This window comes from Sinohyriopsis cumingii, chromosome 1, assembly GCF_028554795.1.
Source record: "Sinohyriopsis cumingii isolate HCF-2022 chromosome 1, ASM2855479v2, whole genome shotgun sequence".
Taxonomy (NCBI): Eukaryota; Metazoa; Mollusca; class Bivalvia; order Unionida; family Unionidae; genus Sinohyriopsis; species Sinohyriopsis cumingii.
This window is the reverse complement of record NC_142961.1, coordinates 84903813-84929530: the sequence shown is the minus strand read 5'-3', so window position 1 is coordinate 84929530 and position 25718 is coordinate 84903813. Positions and strand designations below refer to the sequence as shown.

The 25718-nt window shown below is 36.8% G+C and overlaps 1 protein-coding gene across 1 annotated transcript in view; it reads left to right on the top strand.

Moving 5' to 3' along the window:
• The window catches only part of LOC149807269 (serine palmitoyltransferase 1-like), a 103376-nt gene that overhangs the window by 24829 nt on the left and 52829 nt on the right, over positions 1-25718 (top strand). Inside the window, exons 5-11 of the mRNA XM_089964262.1 lie at positions 191-263; positions 5740-5872; positions 8508-8637; positions 9581-9670; positions 10328-10435; positions 19978-20073; positions 24954-25050. Of these exons, the coding sequence (XP_089820388.1) occupies positions 191-263; positions 5740-5872; positions 8508-8637; positions 9581-9670; positions 10328-10435; positions 19978-20073; positions 24954-25050 (727 nt within the window). The remainder of the gene's footprint in view (positions 1-190; positions 264-5739; positions 5873-8507; positions 8638-9580; positions 9671-10327; positions 10436-19977; positions 20074-24953; positions 25051-25718) is intronic.

The following is a 25718-nucleotide window of genomic DNA, read 5'->3' as shown; positions in this document are numbered from 1 at the left end:
TCTCTCTCTGGACTTATGCTCAAGATTATGAAAAAAAGCTGGTCTTGTACCTGGGGATAATTTTTATTAATGCATAAAAAGTGAATGGAAAAAATTGATATGGTTGTTATTAAGGAAGGGTCTCATTTCATAGTGCGGGGATGGGTAATGTAATTATACCAGATTCCATTGCTTTGCATCTTTGTTACAGGCAGTGACAATTAAATCTTTGCGGAAGTATGGAGTGGGATCATGTGGACCAAGGGGATTTTATGGGACAATGGGTGAGCTCAAATGTTTGGATTTGTATTAAAAAAAATTGCTATTTCTTCATTAAATACATTACCCAATGATAATACCTGGGAAATCCAGCCCTCCCAGATATGAATTTTAGCTAAAGGGAGCTAAACGTTGTCTGCCAACCTATGTGGTAGTCAGGTAGACTGATCTCCCTTTAAGACTCTGAGGCAGAGCCTAAGAACATTTTAGTTACTACTTCTGCTTGTACCAAGATGCATGCTCTCGCCATGAGAAACCTCACAAAAGCCAGAATCTACATGAAAGATATACCATTAAACGTTGGAGGAGTTTTTCACTTCTAAGGAATGTATACTCCATCTATATTTCCAACTTTTTCTTTTCTTATCCTGAGGGCTGTACCATTTAAACATACATGGTACCCAGGGAAGGCAGTTTTTAAAAAAATATATGCAAGGGTACTTTGATTTCATAATGTTCATGCTAAAATAATAAGAAAATTCTAAATTGCATCTATGGGTGAGTACCCCACATTAGAAGTGCCTTCCCTGGTCCTAGGTATGTTTTACTGGAACAGAGTTTCTATTACATGGGATTTGTTGTGTCCAGGCACCAACTTTGATTTTATTTGCTTGTACAGGTGATGTGTAAGACTCTTTTCTTTCAGGTAATTGCCTCATAATGGATGTTGTCACCTACTTCATACATATCTATAACAGTGCCTCAGTTCCCTATTATGTGAAGGTTTTTTTGTGTGTAATGTAGATACTTGTGTACATTTCTGTATTGCTTCCACTCTATTTGGACAAAGACAGGTTGGCTTTCAATGGTTTATTCATGCTTATGCATGTTTCTAATGGCAACATTTGAGTCATGTTTATCTGCATAAGCATTCCATTTAAAGAGCACTTGGTTACTAGCATGGGTAGCCTATGCTACTTCACAAGATAGGTTCGGCTACAATATTTATATGTGTGCAGGTCTTTATGCCATTAAGAAACTCCTTATCTGTGTATACTTCTGTCATCTCAGGTACATACAGGTGAGTTTCCTTTACCAAGGCATCTTTAGCTTTGAAACACCATGCTTCAGTGGTTCAGCCTGTACATGGCATCCTTGACCATCCCTACAGGTAGCATTGTAACAATCTGTAATTGTCTAATATCACTTTTTTTCCAGGTAACCATCATTTGTTGTGACTTAGCACTCAAACTGCATTCTAACATCACATGTGCAGGACCATATGCCCTTCCTGCTTACAAATGATAATTTCATTATATTTTAACTGTATGCTTCATTGTTTTATTAGACATTCTGTTAGCAATTTCTGGGTCAACTTTTTATGATTTAGCCCTGTACTGACATTGCATTCTAAAAGACAGGTGCAGGGTTACAGTTGTATACATTTTGTTCCATTTTGTTCTATTTATCTGTCAGATTAGAACTTTGGGCAAAGTGCAGAAACACACAACTAAAGATGAAGACATCACCAGTTTGCATGCTGACTTTTCCTCAGTATGAGAATTTCTGGTAGACAAGCAAGATAAATCCACTTACCCTCCAACCACGAAGTGTTGGACATTGAGACACACAGGAACAGCTCTGAGTCACCATCACAGGCCCCTGCTTTTTTTGGCAACTCCCTCTTCCTCACCTTCGTTAGCTAAGTTTCCAGTATGTTAATTCTGACTACACCTTGGTGGATCAAGCAGATATTTTAGTGCTCTGTCCTAGTGTCATCTGTTGGATTGCATGAGTTGCCTTCATTAGCATGTAATGCCAGCTAACCAGTAGCATGTAACAGCAGTGCATTGGACATTGGCCGAAAATGGTGGAGGCAATGGGCTTCAAAAGGCTGCTTTGTAAGTTTAACAATTGAAGTATGGCTATGTACCAGAGAGAAGCCATTACAGGCATATTTGAGTGAAAAGTACAAATGCAGACTGGCAGTGGAATCCATTCAGGTTGTATGTATGTACCTCTTATCTCATTCATGTAGGAACAGTGTTCAGATTTGAATAATTTAATTTTTATTGGATGCTGTGGTTTACCACAACATCCAATGAAATTCACAGACCCAAAGCACAGAAATATCTGCTTGATCTGCCAGGGTGTAGATAGGGTCAGCATACCAGAACATTGGCTAGTGAAGATTCATTTACCTTGCCTCCTTGGGGTTTGTCTTGATTCCTATTGCGGAACAGCACATGACAGCTAATAAACAGCCAAGTTCTCTCTCACTCAGCAGACATACAGACAGTTTACATGGATCAAACATCCCATCTCCATCCCAAACTGATGATCCCAATGATATCCTCCCCACTTGGATGGCCTATTTCCATTTTGACTGGCCTAGGCAATATACTAGGGATCACATCAGTATTATGGGCTCAATCACTAACAGTCTGGCTTCCAGTACATCGAACCATACTTTTGCAGACATGTGCGGGGACCAGTCTGACCCTCATAATACCTTGAGACACTCGTTGAGCATGATGCCACAAATATTTTCTCATGCCTGAACATATGTCACATCGCAATTTCTCTACACTGTGCTAAGAGAAAAGACTCTTTACTGTCTTGAAGTCATGGTTTCTAATTCAGGGCATTCTGCGAATTTAGTGAGCAACAGACATTGTCTCTCTTCATCAGCTAAGTTGCAAGCATTACAGGGGACCTTAGCCTTACCTCATGTAACCAAGATGATGTTGCTTGTTCTCCAGTGTTGTCATCAGTTCTACATTATCCGATGGCACAGGAAGACTAAAGCCTTCATTGAGGACATTTTCCACCTTTGTTCCCCAGAGTTTTGTCCTCCTTCTCGCACTCCATCAACAACTTGGTCCAGAGCTCCAGCATCTGTTGATCTTATGACAGTAGTGAAGAGTCCACTTCAGTTGCTTCTGCATTCTGGGAGAGTTTGAGACATTCTGATTTGCCTTCATCTTCAATTTGTTGGCACAGGAAGACTAAAGTCTTCATTGAGGACATTTTCCACCTTTGTTCCCCAGAGTTTTGTCCTCCTCGTACTCCATCAACAACTTGGTCCAGAGCTCCAGCATCTGTTGATCTTATGACAAAATTGAAGAGTCCATCTTCAATTGCTTCCGCAGTCTGGGAGAGTTTGAGACATTCTGATTTGCCTTCATCTTCAATTTGTTGGCCGTTCTACCTTTGCCACACACCAGTCTTTCATTTGGAAACCCCAGCATTTGACAGTGATATTGCTACTTTTGGGGACAGGGTTACCACACTACCAGAAAATCAGAAAAAGTCAGGAGAAATGATAATTTTTTTCCTGACCTTGAAAAGTCATTGAATTTCATAAATATTGTCTGGTCATCGAACTAAGCACCCTCAATCAAATTCATTCATGCCCCTTGGTTCTCGATGGAAACACCACAGGGCATTTTGAATGCCATCCATGAGGGAGACTTAGGTGTCCGTGTGGATTTAAACAGTGCATTCCTTCATGTCTCTGTTCACAAGGCTTCCAGGACGTTCCAACAATTTGCATACAACATTGTATAGCAATATAGAGCATTCCCAATGGGGCTCAACATCAGCCCCTGGGTTTTCACTTATCTGATGAATCGAGTAATAGTGCATGTCGAGACTATTTCTATGGTGGCAACATCCTGCAGTAACTCAGTGAGTTAGATCCAACAAGACATAATAACCCTTGTTACCAATCTGGTCTTCTCATCAACAGGGAAAGACTTCGTACCATCTGAACAACTTGTTCTCTAGGCATAGAGTTCAATACATAACAACATATTTTGTCCCCCTCAAGTTCGGGCATGGAAATCTGAACGATGGTAGCACCTTTACTTTCGAGGAATTCAATCAGCATGGGTATTCCTTTGCTTACTAGGCTTGCTGAATGAGGCAGCGCACCTCATAGTCCTGGGTCGCCTTGGTATGTGCCCAATGCAGTGATTCTTCTGCCTTAATTTGAGTCCTAAGTTTCCCCAATCGACCATCTTCGCACCATCTGCACACAGCTGAGGCACCAGCTGCAGAATTGGGGCAACTTGGCTCTTGGCAGGTATACATCTATCACTACAACTGCTCAAGATAACAGTATGTACTGGTGCAAGTATGGAACGCTGGGGAGCCCACCTACTACCATCCTTGTAGGAAACCAGCAGTGCATGCTTTCCCAAGGAATGACATCTTCAAATCCCCTCTAGTTGGGTTACCTAGACACTGTCTCACATATTTAGGAAACTGAAGTTGGTATCTCCGGGATAATGGGATGTACCTCCCTCCACCTCTTATCTATTTTCCTAAAGTATTATGATTGGATAATGTATTTAAAGAAGAAATCAATTTTTCTGAGTAAATATGTTTGATAGTACTTATCCAATCATAATATACATACACCCTCCCGGCCTTCCCGGAGTTACATCCATGTTCTTAGGCTTTGCTGACATGGTCTTATACCTTAAGGAAGATCACTCTGCTTGACAACTTTTTGGTCCCTTTAGCTAGCAAACAATAGTAGTATCTGGGAGTGCTAAATTTGTGAGGTAGTAGTTCTCCTAAGATATTATGATTGGGTAAGTATTCTTGAAGAAACATTTTACCAGGAAAAATTGGTTCGTTACTGATTTAACTGTGACATTGATGAGACATACAGAGTTATCATTTTACCTGTCAGTTTGTCACACATCAGTTAAGTTTTGCATTTTGGTTATTTTCAGGTACTTTGGTGGGGTATCTGTGCTCTGTTAACACATTTAAGTTTTCCTTTTAGTAAAGCTACATGTTTAACAAAAGTCTAATGTTTCAGCTACAGTATTTTCATTTGAATACAGAATTCTTGCAGTGCATGTTTTCCATCCATTAATTCAACATTAGTCACACCTGTCTGCAGCCAAACGCTCTGGTGGCCTAAATGGTTGGAATGTCCACCTCAGTTGCAGGAGGTCACAGGTTCGAACCCCTGCTGATTCATACCAAAGTCTTATAAAAATGGTACTTGCAGCTGCTGTAAATAATCAGTGCTGTCTTAAGTTGACATGTATTTGTCTCACAGTTGTATCACTCCAAGAATTTGCAATGGATTTTTGTTTACATTGATATTAGACTTTAGTCAGAGAATTGTTTTGTTCTATTTGTCCATCTGGATATCATTCTCTACTTCCATGCTTTCTTTGTGCAATTTGCATTTCTCATTAAATCCTGTGTGTACAAATACTTTCAGAAACTTTAAGGATTAAGTTGAAACTTTAAAGACATTATAATCATGGCCATCATAATCATGGCCTGAAGAGTAGAGTTTGTTTCATTGGGAACAATAGGATTAGCTTTTCTGGGTTTATGGTTGTTGGAAAAGGATCTTGCTTAAATAAACTCGGTAAATGATTATGACTGACATACAGCTGTATGTTTGTCACTGACATGTGAGATATTTTGTCAGATTTGTGACCCTTTGACAGAGGTCTTATTGTTCTTGTGATCATTTTCGTCTTGTTACTGTTACTTTTATAATTGCAGATGTTCACCTTGAGCTGGAGGACAGGCTAGCCAAGTTCATGCACTGTGAGGAAGCTATTCTTTACTCTTATGGATTTGCTACCATTGCCAGTGCTATACCTGCATACTCCAAGAGGGGAGATGTTATCTTCTGGTATGGATTACTCTAATGCCTGCTCTACTTTGGACATCATAATTTGTTGCGTGAATAAATGAGACTATTTATTGATATAAAAATCAGGATATGAATGGCATTTTCGGTTAAGATGGTACAATTTAAGTTCATTTGTTTATGTGGTCATTTTTAGTTTTTCTGTTTTCATTGTGGCATCATCAATCCCTTGGAGGAGGATGATAAAACTTCCTAACCCTGCTATACCTTTCAAAACTTGTCGAATCAATAATGAACTATCCAGTACTTTCTCCTGATGAGCAAGAGTACTTTTATACACTGCCCATTTACTAATTTGTACAGTATGTTGATTGTACAAGGCATCTGTCACTGTTGATACACCTAATTGCAGATCTGTCATAAGCAAGAGGCAAGTGGCCCACTGCTTTGAGTGGAGTGACCATGGTTCTTTCAGGGTTGCCACGCTACTGGGAAGTCTGGAAAAAGTTGGGAGAAATGATCATTTTTTTTTCCCTGACCGTGAAAAGTCCTTGAATTTTGCAAACATTGATGAAAGTTGGGAATAACCAGAGACTTTTTCTCCACAATGCCCAAAACAATTATGTAATTGAGTCGTAACTGAACTGATCATGAGTTAAAGTTGTCAAGTTATAACCAGAATATTAGGAGGTTGCAGTATGGATCATTTGGTTGCTTGCCATAAATATATTTATTGAGACAATGCAAATACTAAGTGGATTTGATTCGTCTAGTACACTTTTTGTTTCACAGATAGCTCAATATCCATATCTTTTTTGATATGGAAGGTATGAAAACCAATCTAGGATCACAAGAATCCACTATGGTGGTGTTAAAGCATAGCCACTTAGAGGATGGGCTAGCAAACTTAAATGTCGTTAAAATGAGTTATACCTGCATGAAATCGATTTGAAAATTATTAAATTTCTCAGAAATTGCGAGTATTAAAATCATTGTCTTTAATCTGCTGAAAGATGATAAAACTAATGTGTTGCTGACATTTGAGCTGGGACTAACGATTTTGATTGCTAGTGGCATGAGCACACAGAATCTCACAACTGTCATTTTCAAATATTGTAGAATATTTTTTTAAAATCAAAGTCTTATGTTGGTTGTAACAAAATTGTAATCTGAAAAGATGAACCACATCCGGAATCAGACATTTTTGGTTTTATAGGTAGCCCGCATTTTAAACATGCATTTAAAAACTTTATTGATGGAAGGTTCAAACTACACAATAATGCTTATTCCAGGGCACAATGTGACAATCGAATTTTGTTTAACAACCATCCATGTAATGCTTGAAGAACCACGACGTGTGAAAACAGCTGCCTACCTGAAAAGCAAATGTTACAACAAGATTTGTTAAATAAAAATTGTATACTTTGCGGAGCACATTTTTATATGTGGGACTTTAATTTGTGGGAATTCTTGCGTATCTCTATTTTCCAAGTGCAAGAATTTTTAAAAAGTTTTGCACGATTCACACAATTGAGCACCCTGACAGCATCTCATTTAAGTACTTTATTAATGAGTTTTGCATGCAGTTTCTCTGTTGCTTTTCCAATACTTCCTGTTTGTCCTGCAGAGAATAAACTACATTAATTTCTGATTGGTGGTTATTGTTTAATTTGGACCAGAACAAGCAGTAACCACCAGTGAGAGTTCAATGTAACATATTTCACTGAGTGACACTCTGGTAGCTTTCAAATTGACCTAAGTAGGCAAGATACAGTTCTGTGTGGAAACTTCACATAAAAGTGGTTTTTAATGATGAGAAAAGTACTTCATTATACATGTGGAACACATTTAGAATGTATCCTTTATGCTGAACATGATGCTGGGTTAAGATAATGAGCATGGAGGGGATAACAGATTATGAACCATGTTACTTTGTGTTCATTTGTAGACATTGAGCAAGTATTCTCAATAGTCTTTTTCATTTTTACTAACAAAAGTGAGTGTCAGTGACTGCAAAAGCTGTTTCAGATGAATTCAAATTTAAAGAATAATGAGGCAAACTAGTAATAATTATTCATGACTACTGAATACTAAAATCACTTGCATATGATAAGTATTGTTTTGTATCGATTCCCCATCCCTTGTATATATGTGTGTATTGTTAGAGCAAAAGTATTGATGTATTGTTATATGTTGATGAATCGTTTCACTCCTAATGGTAACCAGAACTAAATGATCTATATACTAATTTGCATAGTAACCAGAACTAAATGATATATGCTGACTAATTTGCATAGTAACCAGAACTAAATGATCTATATGCTGACTAATTTGCATAGTAACCAGAACTAAATGATCTATATGCTGACTAATTTGCATAGTAACCAGAACTAAATGATCTATATGCTGACTAATTTGCTTAGTAACCAGTACTAAATGGTCTATATGCTGACTAATTTGCATAGTAACCAGAACTAAATGGTCTATATGCTGACTAATTTGCATAGTAACCAGAACTAAATGGTCTATATGCTGACTAATTTGCATAGTAACCAGAACTAAATGGTCTATATGCTGACTAATTTGCATAGTAACCAGAACTAAATGGTCTATATGCTGACTAATTTGCATAGTAACCAGAAATAATCTAGTTGTTCTAGTTGTATTTTTATTTCAGTGATGAAGGTGTTTGCTTTGCCATCCAGAAGGGACTGGTAGCCTCACGTAGTTTGATAAAATATTTCAAACACAATGATATGGAAGACTTGGAGAGGCTGTTATTAGAACAACAGGCAGAGGATCAAAAGGTCAGTAATTATCCTTATCAGCTATTTAGAACATACAATCCTGTTTTTGTTTGTTTGCTTATGTCTTTTGGGTGTTGTTTTATTTATTCAAAAATTCTGTTATCCATTTATTATCATTGGCCCATCTATCATAATACCTTTTTTGACTCCAGGTCTTGCATATTGATAAATCAGTTATCTATTTATTATCATTGGCCCATCTATCATAATACCTTTTTTGACTCCAGGTCTTGCATATTGATAAATCAGTTATCTATTTATTATCATTGGCCCATCTATCATAATACCTTTTTTGACTCCAGGTCTTGCATATTGATAAATCAGTTATCTATTTAGTATCACTGGCCTGTCTATCATAATACCTTTTTTGACTCCAGGTCTTGCATATTGATAAATCAGTTATCTATTTAGTATCACTGGCCTGTCTATCATGAAACTTGACTTGACTCGAGGCCTTCCTTCAAAAGGTTCCGACTACTATTCCTGCATTTGTCAATTTCCAGTAATATTTCCAAATCTGGAGTAACATTTGTTAGTCACAGTCTTTTATCTGTCAAAATCACTGCATTAATTATCTTGCCTGCATTAGCAATGTGGCGAAACAAAAGTGATGTTTTTGATGTGGTCTCAGTAATTATGTTATAATGTAACACTGCATAGGCAAGAGATAATGTTTAATGAAATCTTTGTTTGATGAATTAGTAAATTGATTGATTTATTGATTTCTTTCACATATTTTTTATTCTGATTGAATGATTTAATGATTGATTGAATGGTTGATATGGATTGGGAAATGAGTTAATGGTTTCCTAAAATTATGATATTCATTTATTGATAAATGAGTTTTTAAAACAAATAAAAGACCCACAACACAGTGGTGTACAAAATGAGATATTTCATTTCTTATTCACATTCATTCTTATTTATCCATTTCTATTTACAGAATCCTAAGAAGGCAAAAGCCACAAGGAGATTTCTTGTAGTTGAGGGTCTGTATAATAAACATGGAGATATCTGCCCACTTCCAAAGTTGGTATGTTTGATCCCTTTTCAGTGACATCATATCATAAGAGTGATAACAATTTACTTGAATAAACATTAAATCATTGTAGAACATTCATTAGTTATTGTGTGAAGTAAAAGCAGAAGAAAAGCGGATGAATTGCTTTGCTACAAATTTAATTTAAGAATGATTTTCAGTAGTGAACTTAAGGCTGAGCATTTTAGCTGCTTCAGAGGACAAAGAGATGAATAAACAACAATAGTTTTGGTTTAATTGAAGAGACAATTTTCATTTAACCTGAATTAGTTACAGAAATGTTTTATTAATGATGCAGCCTCATAAATGATGTCAAGGCCATTCTTTCAGGTATCACGACACTAATTAAGTCAGTCAGCTGCTATTGTATCCTTTCATAGTGCATAATAAAATAGTTAATATTTCTTCTTGATTTTCCTTGAGATTTGCTGACCTGTATAGACAATTACTTGCATTCACTACAGAGCAGTTGTAACTCTATCCTCTCCTAATGCAAATATGCAATGCTAAAAATAGTCTTGTATCCTCAGAAACATGTATAATTGTTGCAAACAATACTCTCTCTGTCCCCCTTACTTTCCTTGACTTTGTAATTGCTCTTTAAAAATAAATAAATATAAAGTAGCAACATTTTCATTTTTTTTAATTCAGATTGAGTTGAAATGGAAGTACAAGCTCAGGATAATTGTGGAAGAGAGCTTTTCCTTTGGTGTCCTTGGAGCCAGTGGGAGAGGAGTTACAGAGCATTTTGGAATTAATGTATGTAAATTAATGTATGTATAAATAAGAGTGACATAAACTTGTGGTGTTTTTGTGTTAAATGCTCTTGGGAAGAGGTGCCATACTGTGAATTTATTTTCTGTGTGTCCTGGATGCCATTTTCTGTCGTGTATGAAGCATAGGCCAAACAGTTTCTTGGTGGTATTGTCTTTGTTTTTGTTGGATAAGGTGTCAGTCTTAGGTTTTTGCATTAAGCACAGTTACTCTGACTCTGCTGTATGTACAGAAGGAAACTTGATGGTTGCCCTTGCTGCTTATTACAGTTAAAAGGGCATCCCAGCTATCTACTTTTCATGATTTGGTGATTCCATTACATTTTCTTATTTAGCTTAGTTTTCTGATACTGTTGCATTTTCATGAGACATGCTGGGTAAATTTACTGAGAGGGATGCCTCTAACTGTGGATAGAAGTAGATCACAATAATATACTTTTCTTTCTATTGTGACTTTGCAAGATTTCTTGATTATACCAAAGTTTTGCAGCAGAATTACTGTTAATGATTTTGTGGTTCCTGCAAGAAACAAATTTAAGGGATAAATGAACCATGATCATTATGTGGAAATAGTGGGACCACTTCAGACCAATCCAGAAATTTAAGTACCAACAAAGATGTATTTTCTTCTTTGAATACATTCCCTGCTCACATTAATGTTAGCAAAATAAAGTCTGCAGGCTCAAACCCATCCCTCCTGAAAGGTTGAAAAATTAATTTTTTCCATCTTTATACCACATAGAAAAATGGAACACATTACTTTCCTTACTATTGCTAAGTGCTACCTATCAACATGACGTTTTAAGCTATCAAACAGTACTATTAACATAGTATTGCAAGATGTCCTAAAACTCTTGAATATCTTTTGTGATTTCAACCCATCTGTCCAAAAAGGAGCAGTATTGCATGGCATATTAATGTAATTGCTACATATTTTGACCATTTTGTTTGATGTTTGATCCATATTTACATTAATCTTTTGTCATTGTGGTTTATTTTGACCGTGTGCTCCAACTTGATACCATTGCTGCTCATTGTTGGTTGTTTATTTGTGCACACTTGCATGTATTGTTTACTTGTGTTAAATGTTATACTTGAACTCTTTGGGGTTGTTATTTTAAGAGTTTTTTATTGTTCATGTGCATTTTAGATTAACTGATGACTTAATGCAAAAGTTAATGTGGACATGAATGAAACATGTTTCTTTTGTACAAATGATTCTTCCAGCATTGTTATTATCATATGTGAACACTTTTGGGTTGTTATTCTGATATCTGTTTCGTCCTTGTCATTTCAGATTAAATGATGACATTGTGTGCCAGGGTCAGCATAATACTTGTCTCACTTGCATAGATTGTTCATTGAATATTTTAACTGCAATGTGTATGTAAAGTTGCTGGAAGGGATTTAGTCCACAATTGTGTGAAAACGTTTAAAGAGATAAGTCTTGGTTGAGAGAAAGCAAAGTAATTTCCGATAGTGGCTTAGAATTAAAGGGAGAATCACTTTCCTTATTTTAGCAGTGTAGTTACCTCATGTCACCCACCACATATCCAGGCATGGCCTTGGCACCATGTAGGTCTAGGTGCATGGGATATTATTTGGATTTTGATGATCCATATTGGCATCCTTCCATACTGGACACTGCAGATATGGTTGTCAGTTAGCCATTCAAGCCATCCTGCTGACCATACATGTTGACTAAAAACTTAATGTTGATCACACTAGTGTGCCATGCTACATACTGGGACTCTGTTCATTTTTCCATCCATTTTGCTGCACATTCTGTATTGGCACTTTCCAAGCTGACAGCCTTGGCATCTGGCTAGTCATATCTCCAGACCAGTGTCCAAAGACCAAACCATCACTTAACCAAGCCATCACTGCTAGTTCTGTTGTTTGTAGTGCATGTCTGGATCACTTTGGCAATTCCATCCTTGTTACTGCACATTCTGCATATATGATTTCTGAGCAGATTGTCCATCTGGCAGCTGTTCATATTCTCTAGCTGTCCATTCCACTGATTAAGCCAGTGAGTTTTTTGTTCATAGCTTATCTGGCAGAGAAATATCATGAAGCAGTTAGAGACAATGGCAGGGCCCCATCCGTGCAAACAGAAATGTTCTGCACGTCAATGTAGTGATCAAGACAACTCCCACAGCAAGTGTTGAGATAGCACTTGATGACTTCACTTAATCAACTCTGGAATGGAATGGGCAGTGACTGTCAATGAATATAGTGTGTGTGTTGCACTTCCGAATCCTCAGCATTGCCAACTGAGGGCCAAGCCTACTAGGTGAAGGCTAGTCAGAGGAGGATTAATCTCCATCTGTCTGTTGCTGCTGTCAGCAAAGATAGAGAAATATTAGGCCATCTATCAAGGAGATCTGTTATCCAGGCAATTCTAAAGCTTTCTTTTCTGAATGCCAGCTACAAGTAGTGTTGCAGTCATGCTGGTATCAAACACAATCAGTGACATTTACCACCAAGTTTGCAACATTAGATAAAAACATTGCAGCAGTGAATATGATGTCCCTGCTGTTTTAAGTGGATGATAATATTTTCTATGCCACCTCAAACCTTGCACATAAAATTGTGGCAACATTTTCTGTTAGATCTAGCATTGGTAGTCTTTATTTGACTTGGGATATAAATCTAGCATTGTCACTGGTTGGCTTCATCAGCAGAGAATGTGGCCTATGTAGACAACATCCTCCAACAACACAGGGTAAGTTCAGTGTTAGTAAAGGAGATGAATTATTTTTTGGGTCGCTTTTATGTCATCTAGTAAACTATGAAATATTTGTCATTTGCAAGGATAAAACCCCTATTCCATTTTGCCATGGCTGAAGTGGGTGATATGCTTGGTGTATTTAGAATTATAACAGGATAAAATAATCCTTGCAAGGATTTCCACGCATGAGATTGCAGTGGTCTCATCAAGTCTGCATTTTTATATCTAAGATATAAAAATAGCTGCTGGTTTGCATATATATGGAATCTTAATGAGTTTTTATATTTGAGATCTAGGATCACAGAGATGAGACTTGGATTTGTTGTGTTGAGTGGCTGTATCCCATGATGACCACCACACCATATGAGGATGGCACAGCCTCCTCGCTAGTGGATTTGGGGCTTTTGTTGGATTTGTCGATAGTTAACTCTATATTTTCTCCTATGTGAATATTGTTTTCCTGTGCAGCAGTACTGTCTGTTGTCAGTTGTGGTGTCTTCATAACAGGAAAGCATTTTGGCTTCATGTGGAATCCAGCCATTCTTTCTAGGAGGTTACCAATGGTAGAAGTTGGGTACACAGACATTTCCTCCTTCTCTTACCTATTCTCCTATTGTTAATGTGATTGGATAATACATTTGTTGGAGAAAGTTAAGATTTTGGTTAATTATGTTTCTCTGAGCATACTTACCTGATCACATTATATTGCTCAGCTTAAACTGGTAATTCGTAGTTTGCCAGTTTTTAGAGATATCAGATCTTTTTTTCCAACATTATTGTGTTTGGGAAAATATTATCAGAAAAACATAATGTATTAATGAAATGTTTTCTCTCCATCAAATACCTTCTCTAATGAAATGTTTTCTCTCCATCAAATATCTTCTCCATGACAATGTTAGGAAAATAAAACCTGCAATCTCTTGATATAAGCAACCTTGGAAAGAGAAACTCTATATTTCACAAAGACTGAAGCAAGAATCACTAATTACCTCTCCTTACCACTGATAAATGGCCACCCATGTACAGATGTTTACCAGTTAAAGTTTTGCAACTATGCAGTCATCATTGCACCACATTGCTGCTTGTTATCCATCGGAAGTTAGTTTGCTTTCTTCCCATCCATCTTAAATGTTTATTAAGTTATTTGCTAGATATCGGCAATGTTAATTTTGTATTATAGTGAAAAATAATGAACTTTTTTCCAGTTTGTGGACTGCTTGAACTATTTTATTTGTTTATTAAAAAGTGTGTTATTTTTATTGTGAATACTTATGGGTTGCTATTTCCCATTGTTTTTGTTTCTAGTCATTTCAGTTGCACACTGACAACTGAATGCTGAAAGTACCAGAATCCTATGGTCAGTGAGCACAAACAAGACACGCCATTCTTGTACAAAGTGTTCCTCGTCTAAACCATGCAATGATTGCTCTGGGTGGTCAGACATCAGTCAATATAGTGGGAGATGCTACAATGGCTCCTCCCCCATCTGTAATAATGAAAACTGTGCCTGCAATAACAGTCAGTTCCCAGAGATGACCATTTTGCAATGACTTGCACTGCTCGAGTTGAAATGAGGAGATTAGTTCAGTAGGCAATATTGCAGTTGCTGGCTTCTGGACAGATTATATCCTAACATTCATGACATCTCTCCAAAACAGACTTGGCACAAGTACCCCTGCATGTCTGAGCATGGCCTTAGTTCTGTAAGCCCTCACTTGCATATTTTATAACCCTTTTTGTGCCATATGCTGCCAATCCAGTCACTGACCAGCCAGTCCAGCTGTCCATCAGACTATTTCAGATAGCAACAAGAGGCCATTGACATCAGCATGATGTCTGCTTCCTTAGTCATTAAAGATTAAATAAATCTCTAAACATCTAAATGACAGAATCCAAGATCCAAGGAATTAAAATGATTTCTTTTCAGTGTGTCAGATACCAGCATAATTCTCTACCCACTGGTAACAGACACACTTTGACTTGTACAATGGTGACATGCTGAGTTTGGATAAGAACATTGTGACTGTGGTTGTGTGAACCACATATTTCCATTAATTAGGTTTTTCATACGACTTATCAGATTGGTGCAAAATATCATGGTCACATCATCTATGCTTGATCTGGCCTCATTTGCAATTTTGCCTTGCTGAAGAATCTGACAATGAGCGTACATGGGAGTGTGCTGTTTGTATTGCAGTGAGGATTAACACTGACAATGAGCATACACGGAAATGTGCTGTTTGTATTGCAACTGGGATTAACACAATCTGACAATGATTGTACATAGGAGTGTGCTGTTTGTATTGCAACGGGGATTAACACAATCTGACAATGAGCATACATGGGAGTTTGCTGTTTGTATTACAACGGGGATTAACACAATCTGACAATGAGCGTACATGGGAGTGTACTGTTTGTATTGCAACGGGGATTAACACAATCTGACAACAAGCGTACATGGGAGTGTGCTGTTTGTATTGCAACGGGGATTAACACAATCTGATAACTAGCATATATGGGAGTGTGCTGTTTGTATTGCAATGGGGATTAACGTAATCACTCATCATTCCATGGACAATGGCCCGACTGTTTCTTGCAATTTACATATGGTGGTGAAATGAGATTCCTTGTACTCCCAGTCTTCACTTAAGCCTTATCATTCACTGGCTTTATGCTCACTGCCCTTTGGTACATTGTTGCTGTTCAGGGGCAGTATTAAAGTTGTGCAGAAGCAGACAGCACAGAGACACTTTGAGCTTTCTATGCCAACTTTTCCAGTTTTTCAGCTACATCAGTCAGCCATAAAAGAGAGATGGTCATAGGCAAGAAGAGAAAAGGCTGAATCCCATTCATCTGCAGCAGTCTTGATTGCAGTCCAACTTCAGATAGCAGCATGCTCTTTAGTTTTGAATATGACTGGATAGGAAGCTAAGTTTCTCTTCCCCAATCCTCATAACAGTCGCCAGTGACTTGTCAGCCTGACCACTCACCAACAGCACAAAGACTCCTTTTTTGGCAGGCTTTGATCAACCTTTTTTCAGAAAAACAGACGGGCAATTGAAATTGTTTCTGATGGGCTGTAGATTTTCTATATCCTGGCTGTCCCCTTTCATTTCCCTCTTCCATGGCAGGTTCTTTTCAATCTAGAGAAACTAGAAATGTTTCCAAAAAGGAGAGAATTTCTTTACTGACCAAGTGGGCGGTGGAGAGGGTTTGCAAGCCAAACTCTCCAGAGTTTTATTTCAGTTTTTCAGTCAGAAGAGATGAGTTTGTGTGCAGCATAGACCTAATTGATGCATACTTCCGTATCTCTATCCATCTGCATTCACACATGTTCCTTTGGTTTAGATACCAAGTAAGGTTGCAAAATTGACACATGTAAATGGCTTAGTTTGGTTTGCTGATGGTAAATGCATACAAAATTTGTAAACGTGTATATGAACATGCACATGGCTGTCAGTGACAGAAACTACCCATTCCAATTAAGTTATGTATATTCATATGTCTGTTTAAGAGACTCTTCAGTAGGATATTTGTGTTAATTTTTTTTTAAAGTGTGGATAATGTTCTTATTGAATGTGGCATCACAAGTTGAGAAAAGGCAAAGCTGAGTAGACTAGGTTGCAGTACACGTTACACAACATTACATGTCAGGATGATTTACTGATAATGCTGATAACTTTTTATTTAAGCTGCATTATTTTCCTTTGAGAAACATGTTTGTTAACAAAACTTATTATTAGAAACAGTTTATTTTAACAAAATGTTGTTTCATGTTTTCAAACCACAATACAGTTTATTAGTCATTGTAGATCCTACAAAAGCGTCCCAAACACATGTCCACGGTATCTCTGGTCACATTACCTATCCGTTTTATCATGTACATGCACAGTAACAAATACATATCTTACATACTGTCATAATAAAAGGCAAAGTGATTAGAATCAAGATGAGAGTTCCTGCATTAGTTTTAAGACAAACAATAGTTCACATCAGGAATTCCCTTGCAAATACCGTAACTGAAGATTATGGTCCAGATTATGGCAGCTGGGGGCTGGATGAGAGTGCCTTTCATATATACCTAACAGAAATGAAGGCTGCAGTAAATGCATTTCATATCTGGAAGGATCAGCTTTGTGGAAGGATAATTTTCATAATGTTGCATAACTCAGTGATTGTGATCTACTTCCTCAAATAATGACCAACAAAATCACCCAACCTATGCATCCTATTCAGGAATTTTACCAGTGATTTTAGCTCAATATCATGGTGTAGATAAGGCACATTTACAGCAATCGTATTATCCTAGTCCATTCATTGTTGAGAAGAGGCCAGACACTTAATACAAAATGGTCTAGTCATCCATTGGAAGCACAAATTACCCACCTTCCCCACGACAGTTCTGGTACTGTTGGTAAAATGAAAAGTGAGGGCTGATAGCCCCACTCAGATAGGACAGATCTTGGATGCTATCTGAAATGCATGAAAAACAGTCATGGGACCCAGCAACACCTCTTTCTTTTGCTAAATGCCAGGAAACATGGCATAACATCTGAAATGTTTGTGTCTCGGTTTGTGTCGATATTACACTTAGTACTCTGGAGTTTCTCAGGATGAGATATGCCTCATGAAAATTTCAGCTCACAAAATGCAAGCAGTCTTGGTTACCTTGTTTATCTGATTCAATCCAAGACATCTTTGAGGTTGTTCACTGGCAGGTAGTGTCAGTCTTCTCAATCTCTGAGAGCTAGTGTTGAAAAATGAATGAAACCTGGCTGGTACAGTGGCTGTGGTTTAGACAACTGCCAAACCAACTACCACCTCGCAGAATGCCTGGATTTTTTCTTAATAAGGAAACATCATTTAATTTCCTTATTAGTGGTGTGTTGATTTCACATGTCATATGACCATTGTTTTTGCTGCCTCCCATTAAGAGGAGTGGTTTATCCTTCGTATAGGAACTTAAGCCATGTCTGTCTAAAAGTGTAATTATGGTAGAATTTTGTTTAGTAAATTATGTTTCTCAAAGTAAAATTACCCTATCACACCTCAAATGCAAGAATCCTTGTCTTTGTATCACTCAGCTTAAACTGGTATTAGCATTAACACATCAACAAAAATAGCATAGTAGGATGCATCAGTATGTCCATATGTGTTTCTTAAATGAACATGGCCTTTGTAAATATATCAGATGTCAAACACTAGTTCACTCTGGCTGAATTATGTTAGAAATAATTAATTTTCATGTCTTGTTTTTGTTGTTGTTGCTAACAGGATCTCTTGTAAGATGCTTGATTGTGAGATTTGAGTTTGTTTTTTTGCATGAAAAATTCAACTGAATGTGTGACTTTGCACATGATATTTTCAAGTCCTACCTTTATTTTCTCATTAAATCTCTCCTATATTAATAAAATTCTCCCCTTTTTTTTCAAAATGGAGGTTGCTGAATTTTCTTTATTTTGGTTTTGGTAGAGGCTCTGGTTAACAAGTGAAGCAGCTATTTTGATGACAGAATTTATCCTCAGTTTGGAGAGCAGTAATGTCAATAGTATAAAAGTCTTTGATCAGTTTTTCTTATCTTTTGGCTGAAGATCAGTCATATATGAAGGAAAAGTATCAAGTTTATGATGAGTGTTGAAGACATAAGCATTGACTGGTTATCATGCATTATAATACAGTAAAATTGATAGTTTTTGTGAACAAATATGATGGCAGATGCATTGGTTGTTGATTAAGTACTTCATAACAAAAGAACACTATTTTTACTAAACGTATATATTAAATATATTACACGTCATTTATTTAATTTAAAAAAAATGTAAATCATAAAACAGAATGTTGTTCTGTTTGTAAAAGTGCATATGTTAAACAAACTCCTTTGCATAATAGTGCTGTTTTTAAGCATGAGCTGTTTCAAGCTTCATTTTAATTACAATGCAAGTTGATAATAAAATATAAATAAATTCCGTGCTGTAGGAACCTTTTTTAGATAATGGTTTGTATGGAAATATTTTTAACATCTCTTAACATTTATTTATCCTAGATTTAAAATGCACTAGGACAGGTTTTTTTGAACTTCTGTAAAGTACTCTCAGTGGAACAGATGTCAACATTAGGTGGTCATTGAGATGGAAACACCAGGGAAATTTGTGGAAACCAATAATCCTGGATAACCTTTTGCCCATGCATTTTGTGGTTTTGGGAATTAAACCTTGTACTGAAGAGGTAGAAAGCAGACATGTCTCCCAAGCACACTATGAATCTCAAAGTCTTAACATAGGAGCCCTGATGGTTTGCATGTGAAACTCTTGATTGAAAAGGGTGTGGGTTTGAATCCCACCATTCAGTCAGAATGGGTATGGTTACGGTACTGTACTGTGTTATGAGGCAAGTCACTTGAATCCGATTGTATTGTCAATGAATAGCTTATTTGTGTTGCTACACTTGAAAACATGAAAACAAACAAACCAAACCAAGTCTTCGTTTAATTATTAGGTTATAGTTGTAGTAGTTGTTTTCAAGTGTCAGTTTAATTTGAAACTTTTCAGGGCATTAAATATATATTAGCTAAGGTCACCTCAGCTCTGCAAGTCCCTTCCTATTTTATGGGGCTAGGGGTGGTGTTTCTAAAGTTTCCAAGATAAGTACAGTACCAAATGGCAAAGAGATCAAGATAAAGTAACTTAAGCTTAGTCTGCCATAGATACGTATCAAATGAAAATTAATTTGGCAAATGACAGAGCAGCCTTTTTTGTAATCTTTTTATATTTGTAATAATGTCAAATGTATTTTAGGTGGATGAGATTGACCTGATTGCAGCATCCCTGGAGAATTCTATTGGTTCTTGTGGTGGATTCTGTTGTGGGAAGAAATATGTTATTGATCATCAGGTAGGTACAACAAGAACAGTAAAATATCCAGATGTTTTCAAGATTCAAATGTCAGTTATTAATGTAATTTTGTTCTTCCTGCAGTGGTTACTTTGGAAAGTGCTTTTTATTTGAGGACAGCTCCAAAAGTCCTAGAAAAGAGCTTGAAAGCATTAGTCGCTGAAGAATGTTTGATTTTCAAAACAAAAACATTTAACTGGAAGACACTGAATTTAATAATATAAATATTTTTAAAAAGAAAGTAAAGATCTGTTGAAAGAATCAGAAACATGATCATGCTGCTATTGTACTTCTTTGCTGGATTGCTTGTATATAGACTTTCAGTTTGGATTCATAATTGCTTATTATTATTCAGTCTCATTTGGTATTGTACCAGTTTTATTGTGTTTAAATGAATGGATGTTGTGTCAATGGACCATTAAGTTGGTCAAGTGCTCTTTGATGGGAAGTGTATTTTTAAGCATGGTGGCCATAAGTGCAACATATGAATAAGTGGTATAACATGCATATGAAACTCCCACATGGGTTGGTTGATTTCCTGAGTTTAGGGGTATCTCTTTCTTTCTGCCACTCAAAGAAATCTCCAGCATGCACACAATTATTAGTGAGAAATTTAAGTTTTCTTTTTTTTCTCAGTCTGGTTCCAGTGTAGTATATTTATATTAATAAAGCCTGTAATCATGTGACTAAAAATTGGCTTAAGCATGGCAAGACAATTTAGTTGCTAATTTCACCCTTTGCTCTTGTTGGTATGGTTGCCTGGCTTCATTGTTTGTGACAACTTTATGATTGGTGACAGCAAAACTGCATTAATAGTTTGTTGCTTTGAGACATATGTAGGTGTCAAAGGTCAAAACACTTTTTTTTAAACGATTATATTGGTGTGTGTGTATGTGGGTGATTTAGATTTTTAAAGTAGCTTAACAATTTTTCAGTCATATCGCTACAATATCTGCAGTGTGACAGCTTATATCTAACACTGGGGCATCATACCGCAGACACATAGCATGATGTCCCACCTAGTCACATTATCCTGACACCAGGCCGACCAGTCCTAATACTAATCTCCTAATGCTGAGCGCCTAGCTAGGCAGCTGTTAGTACCATTTTTATAAGCCTTTGGTATGACTTGTTCAGGGTTCGAACCTGCGACCTCCTGCATTCGATGCGGATACTCTAACCACTATATCGGAGATTCAGCTTGAGTTGCACAACTGTAGGCCCATTGTACTGACAAGGATGAACAGTGTTGGTACAAGGTCAGATTTTACCAGTACAGATACTAATCAGCTAGTATTGTCTATGCCTGGTTTATCATTTGCATAAAGAAGAGAAAATTATGTTGTAAACAATACTTTAGAGAAAGAAAATTAAATGAATTCATTTCTGCCCATTACAGGAGCTGTGTTGATAATAGACAACATCACAGATCAACAACATGAGAGTAGAGTAATCCCTTGTCCAAGTTTCCTCTAACCCTTCCTATCCCATTTTTGATATTTTGAGAGTATAGTTGGGGTGCAGGGTCAGATCCAGTTGCCTTTAGAAAAGGTGGAATTCATCTCAGAAATTGGCATTATAATATTCCCTATGTGTTTAATCTGAGGGCAGACAAGATAAAACTAAGTGTTGATGAAATTTGATATGCCACTTGCCATTTGTATTATCTGTCACATGATTAAATATATCTCATAACCAATATGTCCACAACATCAAGGGTCCAACAGTCATGTGATATATATATAAAAAAACTTTCCAATGTTTTTGTACAGAAAGTTATAAAATATTAAATGAAAGTCACATAATTTTTTTAAAAAGGACTAAAGCATACTTAATTCTCAACATATTTATTCCAAGAACAAAAACCAGAAACATATTGCTTTCACAGCAACCAGGAGAAAAACAGATTCATCACGCAGAGGGCACATGTCACCATTGACAAGTGCTCTGAATCTGGCTTTCCCCAGGTGGCAGTGAATTCCAACTTTTTGATAGTCAGTTGTCTCTGACCCCACAACTGAACATAAATGTAAAAATATATAAAATGGGGTGAGAAGGGTCAGAGGAATCTCAGACTACGTAATCCTATTCCACTGTCATCACTGTCAGTCATCAACTTAATCCACACACAGTTAACAGCTTTGGTTAGAGTTTACTTACAAAGTTTATAGTGAAGCACTGCATGGGATGTTCAAATTTAGTAGCTTGCTATGAGCTAATTTCTTCAACGTAAGCATGGCTTATAAGATAATGTGACTAACAATCATCCATAAACAGAAAGTGGCCAAATCCAAACCAAGCTGGTCCCTTTGCAAACAGACATGTGGGTATTAATTTGTTTTAAAAAAAAGAAAGAAAAAAAAGTTTGAATTAACAATAGGGGTACTTTAACTCATTAACCCCTGGTGCCTCATTTGCTTGTCAGGAGGTAGTACCCTACTTCTGAGCTTTGTAGCATCATGGTCGTTTAAGATACACTCAAGTGGGTGGTATTATAGAAAGTTAGATGTAGCTCTACAAAGATACCAAATAATCTGGACTTTATAGTCGCACTACAAATTACAGAGGGTAAAACAGTTTTTTGGACCCAATATTTTTCCACCCACTGTCGAAATTGGATTTGGTGTCTGATTTGTGGACTTATGGCCTCAGATCTAAGGCAGAATGATATGAACTGCACACAGACAGGTGAACCTTTGCAAAAGGTATGGTAAGATGGGGATTGGAAATAAAAAGTGGTCTGGATACAGAAATGATGGATCCATCAAGGATAAAAAAAAAGATCTCCAACTTTTACCCTTCTGCTCATGTGCGCACGAAAGAGCCATTGAAAAAAGACGTTTCTAAAACAACTAGGACTTAGGTTAACCAAAAATTTCTTTTAAGTCAATTTATTAGGACATATTTAGAAATAGCCCCCAAAGTGTGTTTCCTACTTGCATTTCAGGCGAAAATGACAAAAACCTTCAGGGGTTAATGAGTTAATTTGTATTGCTTCTTGCACAAGCAATTACTCATCCTCAATAGTAGAATCAGCTTGTATCTATCATGGCTTCAGGCATTGTTTTGACAGCAATTACACATGTTGAAATTGGCTACTTGGCTTCCATGCTTTTTGTGCTGCAGGAGCAATCCAATGTTATGTTTCAGTACTTTGATAACCATGTGAACTCCAGCCCTACTGTAAATTGTCTGTTTCACAAAGACTAGGGAGGCATAATTATGCTGTATATATATCCTATGGTGCCACCTGATACCATCAATGAGATGAGGAGACTCTTCTTATGGTAATGTGTTGTTGATCATTGATAAAAGTTTGTTGGAATATAGGAATACAATTGCCTGAAAAGAATCAATGAGTTTTTGACAGAATTTTATGTTAAGCAGGTTGACTTTCAAGACTTAAAATACATTTTACAGTTTGTCAGTACATGAATACTGACAGTCTCAATTTTTCTGGTAAAGGGACAAATGTTATGGCAAATACTGGTGTTTTGAATCACTAATATATATTGCAAACTGTAAATGCATATGTATTTCTGAAGTATGTCTAAAGTTGTGTTGGACACGGTAAATTTTCAGATCATCAATTAGATACTTGCATTTTAGCGTTAGAAGCAGAGGATGTCCACTGTTTTGTTTCACCCAGTTGAGTATTTTACTTGTCATATGACTTGATCCCACTTGTAGATCACTTGATCTAGTTATGACCTAAGTTGAGGTCTTACGCCTAGGTAGAATAATTTTTAACAAATACTGGATTTTATAACTTGATAATTGACCCACCATATTTTTAGATTTGTAGAATTTTGTTTATGAGGTAATAATGTTCTATATCCTCACTGTACCCGATAGAAACCATTTGAATTCTAAAGGAATTATGATTTACCTCGCTTGGGGGGGGGGAATCCAGTTTATCAATACTAGCCCAAAAGTTATAAAACTCCTTTGTTTTTCTGAATTTATACCTGTTGACCCTAACTAATCCCTAATGCAGAGAGTTTCAGTATTGAAGTTCACAGTAAATAAGATTACAACCCTCTTGGGGACCCCGAGTGGCCGAGTGGTCTAAAGCGTTCTCCGTTACGGATCACTGCCATCTCACCTCTGTCTGCGCCGGTTCGAGTCTCAGATTCAGCCAATGTAGGTATGTGAGAAAGCATGCCAGTAGCTTCTCGTGGGTCGGTGGTTCTTTCTGGGGTTTTCCCGGGTTCTTCCTCCACCATTAATACTGGCCGCCATATATAGCCTATCGTGTGCTGAAAAATGGCGTTAAACCCCACAACAACAACAACAACAACAACCCTCTTGATTGTTGTGTATTTTGAGAAGAAATTTACCTCAAATTCTTATGTTTAAAATCTAGGTTGGCTTGAGCAATCAACAAAATCACCCATGGTGATCAAAATGTTCAGATAGTGTTTCAGTTCAATACAAGTAACCTATTTGTTGATTGAAAATTTAGATTTTTGCCTTAAAGTAGCTGGTGTCTGCTAGTGTAACATTAATGATGGATAGCAGAAGTGCTGTAATTGGACACAAATGAAATTTCTGTTAGAATGAGAGAATTGTGAAAGTAAATAATGGGTAGTAACAAAAGTCAAATCCAGAGTGGAAAATTTCATAAACAGATCTTTTTCTGGTTCACTAAATAATCATACAGGTTTGTATTGTTTAGAGCAACATTCTGTGATTACTTGGACAATTCTAGTGCCAACTGAGCCGGTGTTGAAAATTTAACCTATTTATTTCAGAATTAAACAAAATGCTAACTTGTATGTCTGTTGACAATAATAATAATCATGCGAGTTCAACCTGAATAGCTTTTACAAACATTTTACTATTTTCATTTCATAAAATGTGTTCTTATTGAATTTCAGAGGCTGTCAGGGTTAGGTTACTGTTTCTCTGCATCCTTACCTCCCATGCTTGCCACAGCTGCAATAGAAGCCCTGAATATTATGGAGAGAGATCCAGGTAAGATGAAATTCCATGAATTCACATCTTATTCCCACGCCCACTTCCCATTTTGTTTTGCACATCCATGTATATGAGAAGATTTAACTTCAAGGCAGTCCATAATTCCTTAGGAGTGGAAAAAGCAGGTAAGGATTTTAATGTAATGGTGGAGGCATGGAGATTGAAGGTGCTCCACTAACAGGTGTAGGGGTTAGAAAAAAGTAGCTGTTGCTCTGGAAAATTTGGGCAGGTAAATTATCCAGCTGCCAGTGTTTAGGTAATGCCCTGAGCTATTCCTATGTTTGTATTTCAATCTACAAGCACTGAAACTGTTCGAGATATCGTTATGAAACTTCTTAAACGTATTTGATGTGTGGTTCATATCCACATTATCCACAATTTCGTTTCTCAGTCAAATGCATAACCATCCAAATCTAGCCCTCTCTGAAAGATGAAAAACATCTTTCTATGTATATAGATTAAGGGAAGTAACTCTTACAGATGAAGTCGCCATATTTCCACTTGGTGGCCAACTGTATCCCAGATGTTACCAATTTAAACATTCACTTGCAGTTGTGAACAGTTCTACTGAAGAATCAGTTGCAATTTATAATCTGTTTGGCTCATCCATCAATTTTTTTCATTGTTATAGTAAGTCATAGGTTGATGTACCTGATGTATACAAC